The sequence below is a fragment of the Apodemus sylvaticus genome, chromosome 21, assembly GCF_947179515.1.
Source record: "Apodemus sylvaticus chromosome 21, mApoSyl1.1, whole genome shotgun sequence".
Classification (NCBI taxonomy): domain Eukaryota; kingdom Metazoa; phylum Chordata; class Mammalia; order Rodentia; family Muridae; genus Apodemus; species Apodemus sylvaticus.
The window spans coordinates 53161460-53179910 of NC_067492.1; the positions used below are offsets into that span (position 1 = coordinate 53161460).

General features: G+C 41.8%; 1 protein-coding gene across 1 annotated transcript; it reads left to right on the top strand.

Annotated features, from left to right (window-relative positions):
- The first annotated feature begins 1155 nt into the window (after positions 1-1155).
- On the top strand, positions 1156-15670 carry Tmem184c (transmembrane protein 184C). The gene is made up of 10 exons (XM_052166668.1): positions 1156-1690; positions 5057-5187; positions 5290-5326; positions 6910-7115; positions 8728-8802; positions 10481-10574; positions 12165-12277; positions 13317-13416; positions 13834-14005; positions 14482-15670. Exons 1-10 carry the CDS (start codon positions 1568-1570, stop codon positions 14961-14963), a joined length of 1533 nt encoding a protein of 510 aa, XP_052022628.1. The 5' UTR covers positions 1156-1567; the 3' UTR covers positions 14964-15670.
- Positions 15671-18451: the final 2781 nt, after the last annotated feature.

Consider the following 18451-nt stretch of genomic DNA (forward strand, 5'->3'; position numbering starts at 1 on the left):
TGTGTGTGTGTGTGTGTGTGTGTGTGTGTGTGTAGAAATAGATTTCAGAGATTATGTAAAAATTGGAGAAGGAATGGGTAAGAAGATTCAGCAGCAGCAAGAGTGTGACTGGACACACAGAAACAAGCCCTGTTAGACAGCCTACCTAAAACGACTTCCATTTGCCAAGAAATAAGTGGTAGTGATAAGCTGTAACGCAAGAATTTTCCCTAATTTTCTCAACTTTAATAGTATACCAAGACTTCACTAATGGTCAGGAATTTCCTTAAAACCAACTATTTTAACTTACAGTGTAGACCAAACTAAAGTCCTACAGCCGCTTTAAGGAAAGTTGCAAAATGTCGATCACAGAAGAAAGCCTGCAGATGTCAGACTCCAGGCTCTGGTAACTGAGGGATATGTGATTTCATCTATATACATGTGAGACTCTGGCCAACGGCATTGTGCCCAGATGGATAATAGGCAGAATTCCCCTAGTTGTAGGCGATGGCAAATATTTAAACATCAAGCAGAGTCCAAAGTCAGAGAAAACAGCTCTATTACTTAATAGGTCAAATTTGGACAAATTAATCACTTGAAACTCTTTTCACCTGTGAAACGGAAAACTGCCCGTTACTACTCGGTGCTTTTATGCAGATCTACTCATACGAAATTGGTAAAGTTAGTACTAGATTTCAGAAAATAATATAGACAGCGCTCATGTGTCTAGTCGGGACTCTATTTCAAGTTCTGCACCATAGTGACTGCACCTCACTACGACTTTTCTTTAGATAAAGTCTCAGGGATGAAGCAGGTGTTTCTGAAACGTCCCCAGTTCCTACAACTTCAGGAGCGCTCTTAGGGCACCACTAAGAGGAGGTAAATTAGAGATACCAGAAATCCTTCTATACCCTCCTCTGCAGCCCTCGCCACGCCCTTCAGGTAACCTAGGTTACAGTTACGCCCTCCTCCGTAGCTCACCAATCACAATGTTTTGCCCGCCTCCATAGCTGACCAATCATAATGCTTTGCGTTGCCGGACAAGGTTAGTTCAACTTGAAACTCAGCGCAAATCATTGGCTGTTAGCCTCTGAACGGAAAAGGAAGTGGACCTGACATCTGAAGATGAGTTCCTCTACCCGGAAAGTTCCGACCAAGTGAGAGAGGAAGTTTTGGGGCGGGACTTCCGGGGGCGGAGACTAGCCTGCCAGAGCAGGAAGCAGAGAGAGGGCCGGTAGGGTACCAGTTGCAGGTCAGACCCCAAGTGCCCAGAATCCCCCGGTTACCCCGACTGTCCTCGGGGTCATGATGCAGCCGAGATTCTGGGCAACTTCCAGTTGAGGCGGCGGCGACGCCGCGGTGGCACCGGGTGCATGCGGGTTGGCTGGCAAGGATGCAGCCTGCACCTGCGAGCATCCCGAACGGCCACCGCTGCAGCAGCCGCAAGCACAGAACAACCCGAGATCGCGCCGCCAGCGGCCGCTAAATCTTCCCCTATTGGGCGCCCGTGGAGAAGACAACCGAAAAAGAGAACTTGCCAAAGTCTTGATTTAGTTCGTAAACTCGGCAGTTTAAACAACTGTTAAAAATGCCTTGGGCCTTTAATAGAAATAACTGGAGGAGATGGATCCGACCCCTGCTGGTACTCCTTTATGTAGCTGCTCTTCTGGTAGCTGTTCCTATTTGTATTTGGCAATTTCAAAAACCGAAGGTAAGAGGGTCCTGCACCGCCACCCTTTCTTAGCCGGTTGACAGAGTTTTTTGTCTGCCTTCTAATGCTTGAGGCCTGAAAAACATTTCGTCTTTGGACATTAAACCAACCTGTCTGGCTTTATTTAGCTGCTACAACTGGAGGTAGGTCCGGGTAGAGAAAAAAATAGTTAATGCACCTGCTTACGATGGTGGGCTGCTTACCCAATATCCATCAGCCCCAGAAAGAACTTTGTTCTTGAAATCAGATCTGCTGTGCAAATATCGGGCTTGACCAGACCAAACTACCTTGCAAACTATATTCTGGATTTTACAAGCTTTTAGCCGGCTTCCTGGAAACAAAGGATTCTTGTTAAATTGACTTTGCTAGCCGGGTAGTGGTGACACACGCCTTTAATCCCAGCTCTAGGGAGGTAGAGGCAGGCGGATTTCTGAGTTCAAGGCCAGCCTGGCCTTCAGAGTGAGTTCCAGGACCTCCAGGGCTATATAGAGAAACCCTATCTCGGAAAAACAAACAAACAAAAAAATTGACTTTGCTAATTAACTTTACATTTGAAGTGACATGTTTTCTTTCTTTAATGAGATAAAGTCTCATGTAGACCAGGCTGTTCTGGAATTCGCTTTATAGCCTAGAGTGATGCTTCTGTGTCCACCTTCGCAGTGCTCCGATTACAGGTGTATCCATCATTCTGTTTATTCAACGCAGGGATTGAACCCAGGGCTCTGTTTATTTGAGGCAAGCATTCTACCAACTGAGCTTCATTCCCAGGCCGGAATTTACTCCTTAAAGCAAAAATTTTACAACTGTCTATGTGTACTTCTCTCTATATATAAAAATGTAGTATTATATTTTTTAAAAAGTAGTATTTGTTGGTGTCTACCTGGGATGGTCCAGTTGTGGAGGTCTGAACGTGCACAGCTTGGGGAGTCAGTTCTGCCCTTTCATCATAATGAGTGCAGAGGATTGAGCTGAGGCCCTCAGTGTTGGAGACAAGCACCTTACCTGCTGAGGCGTCTCTCTGGCCCACCTTGTTGATGTCAAGTGTACAAGCTGGATACCTAACCGATATCTATAATATATCTGTAAAGTGGAAACTTAAAATTAACAATTCATAATAACCAGAAAATACTTTTATTGAGAAACAGTTATTTTGGAAGAGTTCTAGCAGACCAAATAGATGCCCCCTTGATTATGGAAAATATTTTAATTAGTGTGTCTAAATATATTTGTAGGATCTTTTTGTTCACTAAATTTTTGTTTATAGTCTATATAGATATTTAAGGGTATTATAATATGACATTAAGTATTTTCATTTGTTATGTTTTATGCTATTTGAAATTTGTCCATCCAAATTTAGGTCTAGCAATCTTAATTTAAATATAATTTCCTCACTTAGTATCCCTTGGAATATAGTATAGAACAGTAAATGAAATGCATGTCATTCTATCTACGACTTCTCTTAGTTGTGAGCATCACAAGTAGTCTTAAAGTACCACAAACCTCTAAGACCATTTCTAATGTGCAGTGTGAGCTGCCAACAGCGCAGGCCCCTCACTTGCTGATATGGATGTTTAATGGAGGCCATGCAGATGAGCATGTCAGATAATGCCCTTCGATATGCAAATGCAGGCTGCAGAATGGCTTACAGTACAGATGGATGGTGGGATCCTTTTAGTCTGCTCTGTCTGCCATAAGAAATCACATAGCCTGGCCTGTGGAGGTGGCTCACCAGGAAAAGGCTCAGGCAAGCCTGATCACCTGATCCATCTCTGTAAGCCATGCGAGGGGTGTCTATGGAAGATGGAAACAGACCTGCCTTCAAGCTCGCCAGCCAGCTAGTAGAAGCAAGAGACCCCGCTTCAAGGTGGAAGGAGAGAGCTGACCTCCCCAGTGGTATCCTCTGACTTCCACACCTGCATACCAGCCCTCACACACAGAAAAGCACACGTTTAACGTGTGTGTGTGTGTGTGTGTGTGTGTGTGTGTGTGTTATATCAATCATAAACAGTGCTTCAACAGGAATTCATGTTTTTACAGTCAGAAAACTATTTTGGAATCAAATATCATGGGGCTGGGTGGGGTTTCAGTCTGAGGAATGTCCTCAGGTTGCAGATGGCCGTGTTCTTGCTGGATCCCCACAGGGCTGAAACACCTCTTTTTGAGATCATTTTCCCTGAGACTATGACCTCATCTTACCTATGTCCCTTCCTGTCAGCCTTATCTCCAAGTATGGCCACTTGCATTAGGGGTTTAGTTTCAACATATGAATGAGGAGAGCCCAGCCTAGTTACTAGTGGTCAGACCTTACACAGTGTCCACAGTTCAAAGAACACTTGAGTTTAAGGACAGAAGGAACAGCAAGGACCTGGCACCAATATTTCACAGGAATTTACACAGAGGGTCAATGAACTAAACACCGGGTGGGGAGGGTTTCAGGGGGAACATTTGAAGTGTCCACACTTGCCACCCTATCTGTTGCTCCTCACAAGTAGGAAGGCCATGGGGGAGCGTAGTGATTTCACTGCAGCTGGAAGGGCCTAAGCCAGAACAGAATTGTTTAAGTAGGAATGTGTGCTAGAAACATAGAATCAGAGAATAAATGAATTTGGAAGATTTTTGACTCTGAAGGAGACTGAGAAATGAGAGGATATAGGTAGAGAGGGCCAGGGGTGAGGAAAGCTTTGAGTTGTGTGGTTTATTTTTAAGGTTAGAGGCATTAACTAGAGCTTATCCCCAAGATAGCTTTAATTTTTCATGTAACTATTAAGTAATTTAATCCTCTTAGAATATAGAAAAGTGTCCTTTTATATTGATGAGGACACTGAGGCAGAGGCAAGTCCCCAGAGTGACACTGTGCTAAAAGCTCATGCCTGTAGGAGAGACGTGAAACTTTCTTCCTCACGGCACTCTGGGGACACTTGGGCTTTGTGCCTGGTCAACACTCAAGCCCCTCACATATAAACAGCAGGCAAGAGTCAATATAGACAGTAAATAACACACTAGGAATGGGCAAAGATCTTGGAGTGATGTGCTTGTTGAGGGCTCTTTGGTGAGACAGGGGCTCAGTGTGCAGCTCTGGCTGTCGTGGAGCAGAGCACAGAGCTCAGTCTGCCTCAGCCTCCAAGGAGTCCAGGACCCTCCCACTTCTCACTTCAGCAGATGCCCACGCTCTCACATGCACAGATACATATAATTGTTTAAAAAGTAAATCTTTTCTTTTTTAAATTGTTACTAATCATTTGGGAAATAACCAAAGAGTATTACTAATCAAATGAAAATTTAAGAAATACAAATATTGATCTTTATAATTTTAATATCAAAATTTAAACAAACATGGGTTTGATTTTTTTTGTTTTTGTTTTTCAGGTTGGCATACACAAAAAGGCTTGGTTTATTGCTGGGATATTCCTGCTGTTGACCATTCCCGTGTCCATGTGTGGGATCCTTCAACATCTGGTGCATTACACTCAACCTGAACTTCAAAAACCGATCATAAGGTCAATTCCTAAGCTATTGCTAAGACAGTAATAGAATACTGGTATTGACTGACTTAATTCTTAAACAAACATTAAATTTTTTTTATATTTTACTTTCCATAGAATCCTTTGGATGGTCCCAATATACAGTCTGGATAGTGTACGTATATTTTATTATATTTCATTAAGAATTTTATGACATTGAAGTATGCCTTCTAGAGAATGCTGAATGAGGTAGTAAGCACACAATATTGGCAAAGAGAGATTAACAGTGAATTTTTTTCACTATTTTAGTTAACTTTTTTTGTTTGTTTGTTTGTTTTTGTTTTGTTTTCTTTTGTTCTTTTCAAAACAGTGTTCTGTAACTTACTCTGTAAACCAGGCTGGCTTTGAGATCCACCTGCCTCTACCTGAGTGCTGGGATTAAAGGTGTACTCAACTAAAACCTGGCTGTTTTGTATTTTTTTGAGGCAGGGCCTCACTATGTAGTTCTGGCTGTTTTGGAACTCAGTATGTAGACCAGGTTAACACAGAACTCAGAGAGAGCCTCCTCCCTCTGTCTCCTCTAAGTGCTGGGATTAAATGTGTTCGCCGTTATAACTGGCCAGGTTCACATGTTTTTTAATGTTACTAAGAAAGGTAAAATATGATTATGAAGAAAAATGCAAATATCTTAAGTATTTTTAGTGTGTAGCTGTTCTCCATGCTCAGTTGCTTACATTTTCAGATTAGTGGCTCTTAATCTTTTACAGACTGTAGTATTGTAAATTACCTTCAGCCCTAGGTAGGCACAAGGGAATTCCTCCACATCAGAGCCACCAAAATGTGCTGGTGCTCAGGTCCCTCATATAAATTGGGTATCATCATCATCATCATATGAATGAGATCCATCTCTCCTGTACTTACAGTCATCCCTAGGTGACTTATGACATCTGATAGAATATTGGTGCTTCGCATAGGTAAGAGGATTTCTTTGAGTTCAAGGCCAGTCAGGTCTCTATGGGGTTGGCTGAACCCATGCTTATAGTTTCTGATAAGAATGCTGATTGGTTGCAATCACATTTTTTAGTTACTAACTTTTATTTCTGCCAAAAGAAGAGGAGGATGAAGAAAAAGGGTTGGGTCAACTTTCCATAGCAGGTACAGCTACTGTGGCAATTAGATACACAAAGAAATGTCTTCAGCCAGATGACGTGGTGCATGCCTTCAATCCCAGCACTCAGGTAGAACTCTGAGTTGGAGGCCACTCTGGTCTATATTGTGAGTTTCAGAACAGCCATTGTATGTAGACCCTGTTTCAAAAAAAAACACCAAAAAGGAACAATGTCTTCAGTGGCTTTTCCTGTGGTCATACTTCTTCTTTTTTTTTTTTAATTTTTTTCTTTATTGATATATTTTTTATTTATATTTTAAATGATTTCCCCTTTTCTGGGTCCCCACTCCCCGCAAGTCCCATAAGTGCTCTTCCCTCCCCCATACTTCTTCTTAATTTCAAATTATTTCTGAGAACTCAGCTAACTTTTCATTTTACACTCATTATTCACCCCAAATGCTTATGTTTTTGTTTAACTGTATCAAAGGTGCTTTATTATACTTGAAAGCATGTTTGCAGGACCTGAACTGTAGCTTGGTGATGGAAGACAGCCTTGCGTTGTCTAATCCTCAGTGTTATAGTTTGAGTGGAATTGAGTGGGAATGTTATTCTGGCAACTGATCTTCTTCAACCTCTTTGCTTCTCCACAGTGGGTGGCTTTGAAATATCCCAAAATTGCAATATACGTGGACACCTGGAGGGAGTGTTACGAAGCTTATGTCATCTATAACTTCATGATATTCCTTACCAACTATCTGACAATCCAATTCCCAAACTTGATACTACACCTGGAAGCTAAAGATCAGCAAAACCACCTCCCTCCACTATGCTGCTGTCCACCATGGGCAATGGGAGAGTAAGTATGGCTGACTCTACAGAAGCAGAATTGTTAAGTATCAGTCAGCTCTCTGCTTGACAGTGCTGTGAACGCGGCAAAAGCAACAGGCACAGTTAGAGAACAAAATACATTTTATAATACACATGTTGGGAGGGAGTTGGTTTTATTTTTTCATTGCCCACTCGATGAAATGTTTGTCAACGTATGCAGAAGAAAACCTTAGAAGATACTTAGTCATCATCTTCTTTATACTTGGGAATTGGCACCTGCACATCTTGTACATAATCTAGTTAAACGACCTAGATTAGCTGGGAAGACAATATATGACAAGAAACAAAGGCAATTAAAAGCTGTGTTCTCTTCCTGTGTGACAGTAAAGGAAGGTGAGTAAGCTTGTGTCACTTACTGAAAGGCTGGAGAGGTGGCTCTGGGTTACGACTGCTTGCTGCTCTTGCAAGATGCCAGGTTAACTTCCCAGCCCCCAGGGAGTGACCCTTAGCCACTCCAGCAGTCCCTAACCCCAGTGTCTGGGACTCCAGCAGGCACAGGTGTGGAACGCACACACAGACATACACAAGTGCAGGCAGAGCATTCATACACAAAGTAACATAAATATGCCTTTTTAAAAAAGTGGGGCTGGATTGATGGCTCAGCAAGTAAGTGCACTGACTGCTCTTCCAGAGGTCCTGAGTTCAATTCCCAGCAACCACATGGTGGCTCACAAACATCTGTAATGGGATCTGATGGCCTCTTCTGGTGGGTCTGACAGCTACAATATACTCATACAAATAAAATAAATTTTTTAAAATGTTTTTTTAAAAAGTGGGGTTTTTTTGGTTAGCTGGTTTTTCTTTTTGTATTTTTGGGGTGGTATAACATTGGTTGTCCTGGAGTCGCTCTGTAGACCAGGCTGGCTTCCAACTCTCAGAGATCCACCTGCCTCTACCTCCTGAGTGCCGGGATTAAAAGTGTGGGCCACTGAAAGTTTTTAAAACAAAATTCTTAAAAGATTAAGATTGCATGTTCTGCACAAAGAACTTCAGTTCCTCGCCTGACTGCTGTGATAGAAACTGATAGAAGCCACTTACAGGGCACAGGGTTAGTGTTGGCTCCCAGTTTGAGGGTGCGCTCATCGTGGTGAGAAAGGCATCTAGCAGGCATGCCTGCTGTCAAGCAAAGACAACTGCATGATGCCGTCCAGTTGTGAATGCACAAGCGAGCAGTTCATCTGGGCCTCAGGTTTTCTCCTGGAGCTGTTAGTCAGCTTTCCATCACTGGTAAAATCCTGAGATGATCGGGCTTGTTTGACTCACAGATTCGGATCACTTGGGCTGGGATTTGAGGTGATTGTGGCAGGAGTAGGAGACAGGAAACGACCAAGGTCCCAATGTCTTCAGTTTGTTCTGTGTTGCCCTATAGTGGAGCTGGGGGAGGGTGGAGTCTTTCAGAGATATAAAGTTATTAAATAATTACAAAATGGGCTTCATGCTCCCTTGTTGCCATCTGTATTTATACCCTGTCTTTTAGAGCAGAGTTGGCAGAATTCAATAGAGTTGATATCATTTGTCAAAGTGATTGGTATTCTGCTGCCAAGGGATAGCTGAGATGCTGTGTTCTCTTGCCTTTACAGAATGTTGCTCTTTCGGTGCAAGCTAGGAGTGCTGCAGTACACCGTGGTCAGACCAATCACCACCGTCACTGCCCTGTAAGTGTGACTTGCCTTTCCTTTATTTTATTTTTGTCTTCATGCTACACGCGTAGGAATGTATAGAATGAAGTGTTTGTGTTGTATGCACAAAGCTCTGGGTTTAATCCCCAGCACCACAGAAACCAAGTTCAAGGCAAACAGTGGTAGTACTTGAAGGTAGAGGCAGGAGAGCTGATGTTTAAGGCCAGCCTGGGTCCGATCTTTAAGAACCTATTATATGGGAATAACAAGTAGAAAAAGTGTTGATTAACAGTGAGAGTCTGGTCTGCTATAAAACCACATGTATAAAAGCTGGCGAATTGTGCAAGAATTACCACACGATTCACACCTCTGAGACCTGGTATAAAACCCTTCATAAAAACAAACCAACCAACCAACCAAACAAACAAACAAAAAAAACCCTCCTTTAGTTGGGTTTATCACACAGATTTATCTTTTGTGTTGTTAATTTAAGAGTTTATTAACACATTCTTTAACTGTTGCACACATTTAATCCCAACACTCAGGGGGCAGAGGCAAGCAGATCTTAAACAGACACAAAAACTGATATCAAAATGTGAGGTATAATCAAACCGCCTGGGAATTTGTTCCCTAAAAATCCCAGAAAGTCAGTTTCTGTGCTTGTCTGTTAGATGTTGTATTGTGTTACTCACAAAATAAAAGAAAGCCACGTGAAGAAAGCAGTTGAACTCTTTACCCTGTTACTGAACCAGAATCATTTATGGAAGTGATTTATTTCTCTGCTGCTTAGAAACAGGGCGAGCATATAACTTAGTGCTTGTGGTAAAATGTCCGTGTGGGAAGGGGATCTGGCCCTTTAAATATTTACCTCCAAGATAATTTACAGGAAAGAGTGAGCTGTAGTCATGTTTATCAATCATGCTTTCCAGAATTAGGAAGATAATGACTATTCTCAGGCTTAATGGTTCTCAGTTTATACTTTGTGGGTTTTCTAAACTCATAGGCTTTCTAAAATAAACTGATGGAATTCTTAGACAAGTGGATGGAACTGGAGACCATCATCCTAAGTGAGGTAACCCAGTCTCAAAAGAACACTCATGGTATGCACTCACTGATAAATGGCTATTAGCCTAGAAGCTTGGAATACCCACGACACAATCCACATATCAAATGGTGCCCAAGAAGAAGAAAGGAGTGGCCCCTGGTTCTGGAAAGGCTCAGTGCAGCAGTGTAGGGGAATACCAGGACAGGGAAGTGGGAAGGGGTGGATTGGGGAACAGGGGAAAGGAAGAGGGCTTATGGGACTTTCAGGGAGTGGGGATCCAGGAAAGGGGAAATCACTTGAAATGTAAATAAAGAATATATCGAATTAAAAAAAAGAAGAAAAGAAAAAGAGAGTATGTATACCTGGGGGAAAAAAATAAACTGATGGTAAATTTTAAGCAGTGGTGCAGCGATCCCTTACATATGTGTTCAGGGCTGGAGGGCTTGCATGGTTAAGAGCTCTTTGGTTTCCATGACTGCTCACAGCTATTTGCTAAATCCAGTGTTCAATGCTCTTTCAGGCCACAGGGCACTGCGTGCACACCATGCACAGGTATATATGCAGGCAGAATACTCATACACATAAAATAAAAACTCAGTTTCTAAAGGATACACAGATATGGCTCTGCTTGGTTAGTCATAAAGTTGTCTGATTTTTGCCACTTTTCAGGATATGTGAAATTCTTGGAGTATACGATGAAGGAAACTTTTGTTTCTCCAACGCTTGGACATACCTGGTTATATTAAACAATTTGTCACAACTGGTAAGTGAATAATCATATTCTTAATTGTATTAAATTAGTTTCTGTATTTTTAGTTTCTAAATATTATCAGGCACTATTTCTTTAGAGAAATATTCTTTTAATTTTTACATAGAATCTGAGGAAGCTTTAATGTGTACCTTTATTCAAGGTACATATTAAATAAATATGCCTTCTAAATAAAACCTAAAAGAAACCTCTTCAGTAAGAGGAAAAAGTCTAATTGGCATATGATAGGATAGAGTTTAAATAAAAATGGAAAAATGTGATGGGCCGTGGTGACACACGCCTTTGGTCCTGGCACTTGGGAGGTGGAAGCAGGCACATTTCTGTGAGCTCAAGGCCAGTCTGCAGAGTGAGTTCCGGGACAGCCAGAGCTGCACAGAGAAACCCTGTCTCAAAACACCAAAAATAGAAGTTTATAGTGAAGATGAGTGGGACATGTCTCCAGGGCCTTCCTTCCTCATGGTCATCTTCATGACCATAGACCCTTTCCTGGCAATGTATTCCAAATAAATAGAAGCACTTTTGCCTTGGATGTAAAGGACTTTATAACAAACACACTGAACTATGTGGACATACTTTCGTCTTCCCGTTGGCATTTAGACAGTTACTAAAAGGAAACCCTCTGAAACATACACAGAAGTCAGCTATTTTCAGGTCAAAAAGATTGGGCAACAAACTTTGATTCCAATTCATGACAGATACTGGAAATTAGTTTAGGACATATGGGACATCTCTGGTGGAGTGTTTGCCTAGCGTACACAGCTCTGGGTTTGATCCCAGAATGAGGGTAGCAGTTCACAGGTACTACGAAATGGCTTCATTCTTGGAGTCCCGATGAGTTTTCTTTCAGCAGTACGATAACTAGAATATAGGGCCTCCTGCATGTTGGGTGGGCACTCTGCCACTGAGCCACAGCTGTAGTGTAGGCTTTTGGGTAATGTGGACTAATGTACTCCTCTCAAGGAAATGTGTTTGTATGAGACAGATCTGATGGTCAGAATTGTATTGAAACTGTATTTATTTAGTGTTGACTTATAAACTGCATGATCTGGGCAATGGTGGTGCATGCCTTTAATTCCAGCCCTCGGGAGACAGGGGCATGAGATCTCTGTGAATTTAAGGTCTACCTGGTCTATAAAGTGAGTTCCAGGTCAACCAAGGTTACATAGTGAGATAGTCTCAAGCACCCAAACTAATTAATTAATTAATTTAATTAAATAAACTGTGTGTATATGTGTGTGTGTTGTGTAAATGTTATACAAGAGACTTAACCAAATCCTTATAAAAGCAGTGGTAGTTTGGGCATAAAAGCATAATTGATGTGTTTGCCTTTTTTTTTGTTCCATTGTTGTTGTTTTTTGCTTTCCTTGAGTTCCAGGGAAAATGTTACATATCTCTCTCTGGACAAATTTCACTTCTATGCATTGGCAGCAAATCATGGAAGCCTGTTTTAATCTAAAACCATTGTGTAATTTGCAGTCATTCTGCCCAGAACCTTACTGTAGAGCAGGCTCTGGCTTGGGTTCAGCAGTTCTGTGACTGCCTTCCTCCAGCACAGTGTTTGTTGAGTGTTGCTTTTGTTTCTAGTTTGCCATGTACTGCCTGCTACTATTTTACAAGGCCCTGAAGGAAGAGCTTAAGCCTATAAAACCCGTTGGCAAGTTTCTCTGTGTCAAACTCGTGGTCTTCGTTTCCTTTTGGTAAGTATTGCTTTCTCATTAATGTTTTTATTTTATAAATACCAGTAAATAAAGCTGTTGATTAAGAGTGTTTGAAGATAATGTGAGTATGAGGCAGGAAAAGCTACAGACAAAACAAGTGTTAGGTCAGGAGGTGACCTAAAATGCCATTCTTTACCTCTTTTAAAAGCTAGTCCTGTGCCAGGCGGTGGTGCAAACACCTTTAATCTCAGCACTTGGGAGGTAGAGGCAGCCAGATCTCTGAGTTTGTGGTCAGGTTGGTCAGCTCGGCAAGTTCTAAAGCAACTGTGTTTACATAGAAAGCCCTATATATGAATGAATAAATGGATGGATGAATGAATGAAAGATAAAATCCTAGTAATTAATACATGTGAATACACTTGAGTATCAGACTATTACTTACAAGCTGTTAGAATTTAGAATCTAATAATTTGTACATGGCTTCAAAGCAACAAAAGAATATTTAAATCAAATGAAGAAGTTGTGAGAATGTGTAATGAAATTCATCTTAAGAAGCTAGTAGAATTAATTCACAAGGCAAGGGAGTCTATTTAATATTAAACAAAACTTGTTTGGGACTATGCCCTGAAGGCAGGCTAGTATGGAGTCCTAGGGTGTACTCTGAGGCCTTCACTGGTTCTAGGTGCATATTTTCTAATCTTTTGTTGTATGATATGCTGTGTTTATTGTGTGAGTGGTGGCATGTACAGGCCATCTGTGCATGCTGAGCTCAGAGGACAACTTAGGGCTTCAGCCCTTGCCCTTCATTTGAGGCAGGGTCTTAGAATTGCTCCTCTGCACACCTCAGGCTTGCTGCCCTGCAGTCTCTTCCCACCTCCCTGCTCCCCTCAGGAGCACTAGTGTGTGCTGCCCATGGCCAGCCTTACCTAGGCTGGGGTTCTCACTCGGGTCCTCAGACTCCTGCTGCCAGCGCTTTACCCTCTGACCCATCTCCCAGCATGCCCCTGTTGCAGATTTGTAACCACCAGTCATTCCAGGGTTCAGATGTGGCACTGACACTCATTTCCTTGACTCATAGGCAAGCAGTACTTATTGCTTTGTTGGTTAAAGTGGGAGTTATTTCAGAAAAGCGGACCTGGGAATGGCAAAGTGCAGAAGCTGTAGCCACGGGCCTGCAGGTATGTAGAACCATCTCTGAACTCAGGGAATTGTATTGTTTGTTGAGCCATTTGATGCAGTATTGCCCCTGAACAACATGAAAACAGTGGGACGAGACTGTTGGCCAATTCTATAGTGCAGGAACCCTAGAGAAGCGAGCTATAGATACTGACTATTAATTATTTTATTCTTTGTCCCCTTATATCTGCATGGTACCTTTCAGTCCTTGGGTAGCATTGAGAAATACTTGACTGAGGGATGCAAAAGAATGTAAATCTTGGCTTATCATGTTTTGAAGTGAAAAAAATGTTTTGAAAATGAATATAGTCTGGAACTTAAAAAAAATGTTGACACCCTAAATAACTTTTTAAAAAGATATTAGTTTGGAAAACTAGATTTAACCAAAAAGATGCCTGATGTTTGTTGATGTTTTGTAGGATTTCATCATATGTATTGAGATGTTTTTGGCCGCACTTGCCCATCACTATACTTTCTCCTATAAACCCTATGTCCATGAAGCGGAGGAAGGCTCCTGCTTTGACTCCTTCCTCGCTATGTGGGATGTTTCTGATATTAGAGATGATATTTCTGAGCAAGTGAGGCGTGTCGGTAAGTAACAGGCTGAGTGTGTGCGTGTGTGCGCGCGCGTACCTGAGATGAACCTCTGGTGTGGTTTCTCAGGAGCTGTTCAGATTGGGTTTTGGAACAGAGTCTCACTCTCCTGGAGCTCACAGATCTCAGCTAGGATGCTTGGCCAGAGAGCCCCAGAGACCCTCCTTCTCTTACTGTGAGCAACACACAAAACCATGCCCTGCTTGTTATCTGTCAGTAGGATTAAACTCAGTTGCTTCATGTTTGTGTGGCCAGCAATTCACAGATGTCTCCTCAGCCCCAATATGTGGGTTATTATATTTCTCCTGCCATGACCCTTCAGTATTTATTTAAGACATAGGAACATATTATAGCAGTACTATGATGTAGGCTCTTCAAATTCAAGGAGATCGGGGCTATGGGAAGCTATTTTTAGAATCGTGTTTAAAATGGTAAAAATAACTTTTGGTTAATAAGTTTCTATTGTCTTAAAGGGAGGACAATGCGAGGTTATCCAAAAAAGAAATGTTTTCCTGGAGACCCGGACCAAAATGAACATTCAAGTCTACTTTCCTCCTCTTCACAAGATATACCTTCTGGCTCTTCAAAGCCACCCTCCCCAGTGGGCCTATACCAAGGTTTTGGACACACAGTTACATCACAGAGCCCTGTCTTTATAGCCAACATATATGAAGCTATCTTAAATAACATCCCAGAAGAACAGCAGAAGCTTCTTGTTAGAGGACAAGATAGCATACATGACATCCCAAAACAACAAAAGCTTCTTGATTCAGGCCAACATATCATAGTTAACATCCCAGAAGAGCAGATGGAAGTTCCTGATCAAAGCTACTATCAAAAGTGTGTACCAGCAGTTACCTCACAGGCTTTATTTTCATCAGAGCCATCTGAAGATTCCGTGATTGACATGTTGGAATCACTGCAGGAGCTGTCTGATTCATCCACGGACCCTTAAAGCTGCCACATCCTCCTGTACAGTTTAAAATTTAAGATAGGCTAAAAATAGATAGACATATAACAGTAATATGCACATATATTTGTATATATTTTATATATCACAAATATTTAAATTTCCTAAGCTTTGGCTTTCTTAAACTGTTAGGATATCATATATTCAAACAGTAGGTAACAACTTTAGCAGATGGTCTTGAGTTTATCAAACAGAAGAAAATTAAAAAAAAAATCCTTCATACCACTGCATGAATGTAATGCTCTGGGCTGAAAATTTGAATTAATTGAATTTAATCTAATCCTAATCATGTGCAATTTAACTTTACATAACTATACTGTATTTAAACTCATAAAACTCTTATGTGTCTTATTCTTTTTTTTTCCTCGAGACAAGGTTTCTCCCATGTATCCATGGTTGCCCTAGAACTTGTTGCAAGATACTTCCTATCCATTCACATTGAGGGAGTTTGAGGCCAGGGATTAGAGGAGGAGGAGCTAGGAGAAGTGAGGAGAGGGAGAGAGAGGGAGGGAGAGAGGGAAGGAGGCTTGGGGGAACCACGTGAGCAAAGAGAGGGAGACTCCGATATCCAGATGGTTTCAGACGTATTTCTGGTGTTTTGGAGAGGTTAGAAATATTGGGATAAGACTATCATTGTAAATTGGCATTATGTAATTGGGAGTTTTATACACATAAATATATTTGGTTAACTATTCAAGTTTAAGAGTCATGCTTTACCAGATACTTGGAAGGAGTGGGTGCTGGGCAGAAGCGTGGGACTCCGCCATTTACAGAGACTATGGAGGAGAGGAAACACAGCTGGGATGCTGTGAGAGTTAGCTGGAAGAGATTGGCTCAGTGGTAAGAGCTGACCTGAGGGAGACCCGCCGGGACTTGGTGCAGAGGCCTGGCGGGACAGCACTCTTTCTTAATTATTAGCCACTACAAGAACACACTTTGTAGACCACGCTGGCCTAAAACTCAGGTCTGCCTCCCACATGCTGGGATTAAAGGTATGCACCACCAGTATCTAGTTGTGTTTTACTCTTTAAGCAGATTCTTAATATGTGGGGCAAGTGAAACCGTGTCACCAGACAGAAAAAGTGGTCAGAATGAGCAGATTAAGGAAGCCTGGCAATTCTCATAATTTAGACCAGTAGGTACTTGAACTCAATTCCTGTCCTGAAGTACATAGCAATGACACCCCACTAGAGGATCATGACAACTGGTCACGAAGCAAACAGCCCAGAGTTCTCCATGCTAGTGAGGTATCTAGATGGGCCAGCAGGAGGGCTCAGCCAATGAGTTTCCCTTCCCACACATTCCTTCCTGTAAAAGGAATGTCTATTTAATCTCTAGGCCACCCTGAGTAAGGTGTATGTACCCTTTGCACCATGAATAAACACTTTGGACAAGCAAGGACTGTCTCTAATCAAGAACCACCATGAAGAAGTCTTCCTTATACTCCTGATAACCTGAGCTAAGCCAGATCCCCTGCCCTGGGCTCATTACTGGCCCACTGGCCCTCATTCTCAACTTGTGGTTCCTAGCTATTTCTCACCCCAAGAAACATGGACTGAAGCCCCCATCTTAGACTACATTTTGCCTCCCCTGAGCAGTGTTGTCAGAGAGTCCCACAAGCCTCACACCCCAGTGGCAGTAAGGAAGGAACATAGGCTAGCACCCCTGCATTTCATCTCCCCAAGCAGTGTCCCAGCATCCCAGCAGTGAGGCTTAATGCAGAACCATATTAATACTTTAACAAAAATTGCTTGACTAGAAATCAAACACATTTTTTGAAAATTTGACTTAGTGATTGTCTTAGGGTTTCTATTCCTGCACAAGAAGACATTTGCCTTCGGCTGTATACCTTTACAGTTTTGCCTCAAGGATATATTAACTCTCCTGCCCTGTGTCATAACTTAGAAAGGAACTTGGTCATCTGTCTCTCCCACAAAAATATAACATTGGTACACTATATTGATGACATTATGCTGATTGGACCAAGTGAGCAGAAGGTAGCAATCATTTTGGACTCAGTAACACACAGGAGTATCAGAGGATGGGAAATAGATTTAACCAAAAGTCAAGGCATGGTGATGTATCCCAGCACTCAGAAGGCAGAGGCAGGTGAATCTCAGAGTTCAGACAGCCTGGGCTGTAATACAGAGAAACTGCTCCTGTTTCAAAAATATATATAAATAAATAAATTATAAATAAATAAATAATAAAAATAAAATAAACAAAATAAAATAAAAATAAAGGACTTTCTACCTCTGAGATTCTTAGGAGTCCAGTGAGCATAGAATTATTCCTTTGTTTTGTTTTGTTTTTTGAGACAGTTTCTCTGTGTAACCCTGGTTGTCTGGAACTCACTCTGTAGAACAGGTTGGCCTTGAACTCAGAAATAAGCCTGCCTCTCCCTCCCAAGTGCTGGGATTAAAGGTGTACACCACCACTGCCCAGCTAAGTTATTCCTTCTAAGGTAAAGGATAAATTATTGCACCTGGTCTGTGATGGTTTGTATATGCTTGTCACTATTAGAAGGTACAACCCTGTTGGAGTAGGTATGCCACTATGGGTGTGGGCTTTAAGATCTTTATCCTAGCTGCCTGGAAGCCAGTATTCTGTCAGCAGCTTTCAGATGAAGATGTAGAACTCTCAGCTCCTCATGTACCATGCCTGCTTGGATGTTGCCATGTTCCAGCCTTGATGATAATGGACTGAACCTCTAAACCTGTAAGCCAGCTCCACTTAAATGTTGTCCTTATAAAAGTTGCCATAGTCATGGTGTCTGTTTATAGCAGTAAAACCCTAAGACAGAAGTTGGTACCAGGAGTGGGGTATTGCTGTGATAGGCCTAACTATGCTTTTGTTTGGAATAATGTGGATTTGGGGACTTTTGGATTTGGAAAGCAGTGGAATGCTTTAAATGGGACTTAATGGACTATCCTAGTAGGAATATGGAAGACTTTGTTACTGAGAGTGATTTGAATTGTGCAGACCTAGCCCAAGAGGTTTCAGTGGAGAATTTCAATATGTGGCCTAGAAACTGTTTTGGTATTTTAGTGAAGAATGTGGCTACTTTTTGCCCTTGTCTGAAGAGTCTGCCTGAGGTTAAAGTGAAGACACTCAGATTAATTTTATTGACAAAGGAAGTCTCAGAAACTCCCACCATAGACTTTGTTCTCTGGGTAAACTTATGAAGAGCATTTTAAACAAGCTCAGCAAGCTGAAAAAGGAAAGATTTTAAATATATGGTCCAAGTTTTAAATGGCACCAGGAAGTGAAATGGAGGTGAATCCTGTGTTCAAGGATATTAAATTGAATTAAGGGAGTGGTGACCTTAGGGCAAGATCCCACCCAGCAAAGTTTAAGTCTAGGCTTGACAGAACAAGCCTTTATTACCAGGAGACAAAGGCAAACATATCTCTAAGCTCAAGGCCAGCCTTTAACAGAGCAGGTTCAGGGTGAGGAAAAGCATAGTAAATCCA

Excerpts from the sequence above, each read along its gene's own strand:
- Tmem184c (XM_052166668.1), top strand. The coding sequence starts at position 1,568 with ATGCCTTGGGCCTTTAATAGAAATAACTGGAGGAGATGGATCCGACCC. Across the intron at positions 5,327-6,909 it reads CAATATACAGTCTGGATAGT|TGGGTGGCTTTGAAATATCC; the intron begins GTACGTATATTT and ends GCTTCTCCACAG. Across the intron at positions 7,116-8,727 it reads CCACCATGGGCAATGGGAGA|AATGTTGCTCTTTCGGTGCA; the intron begins GTAAGTATGGCT and ends TTGCCTTTACAG.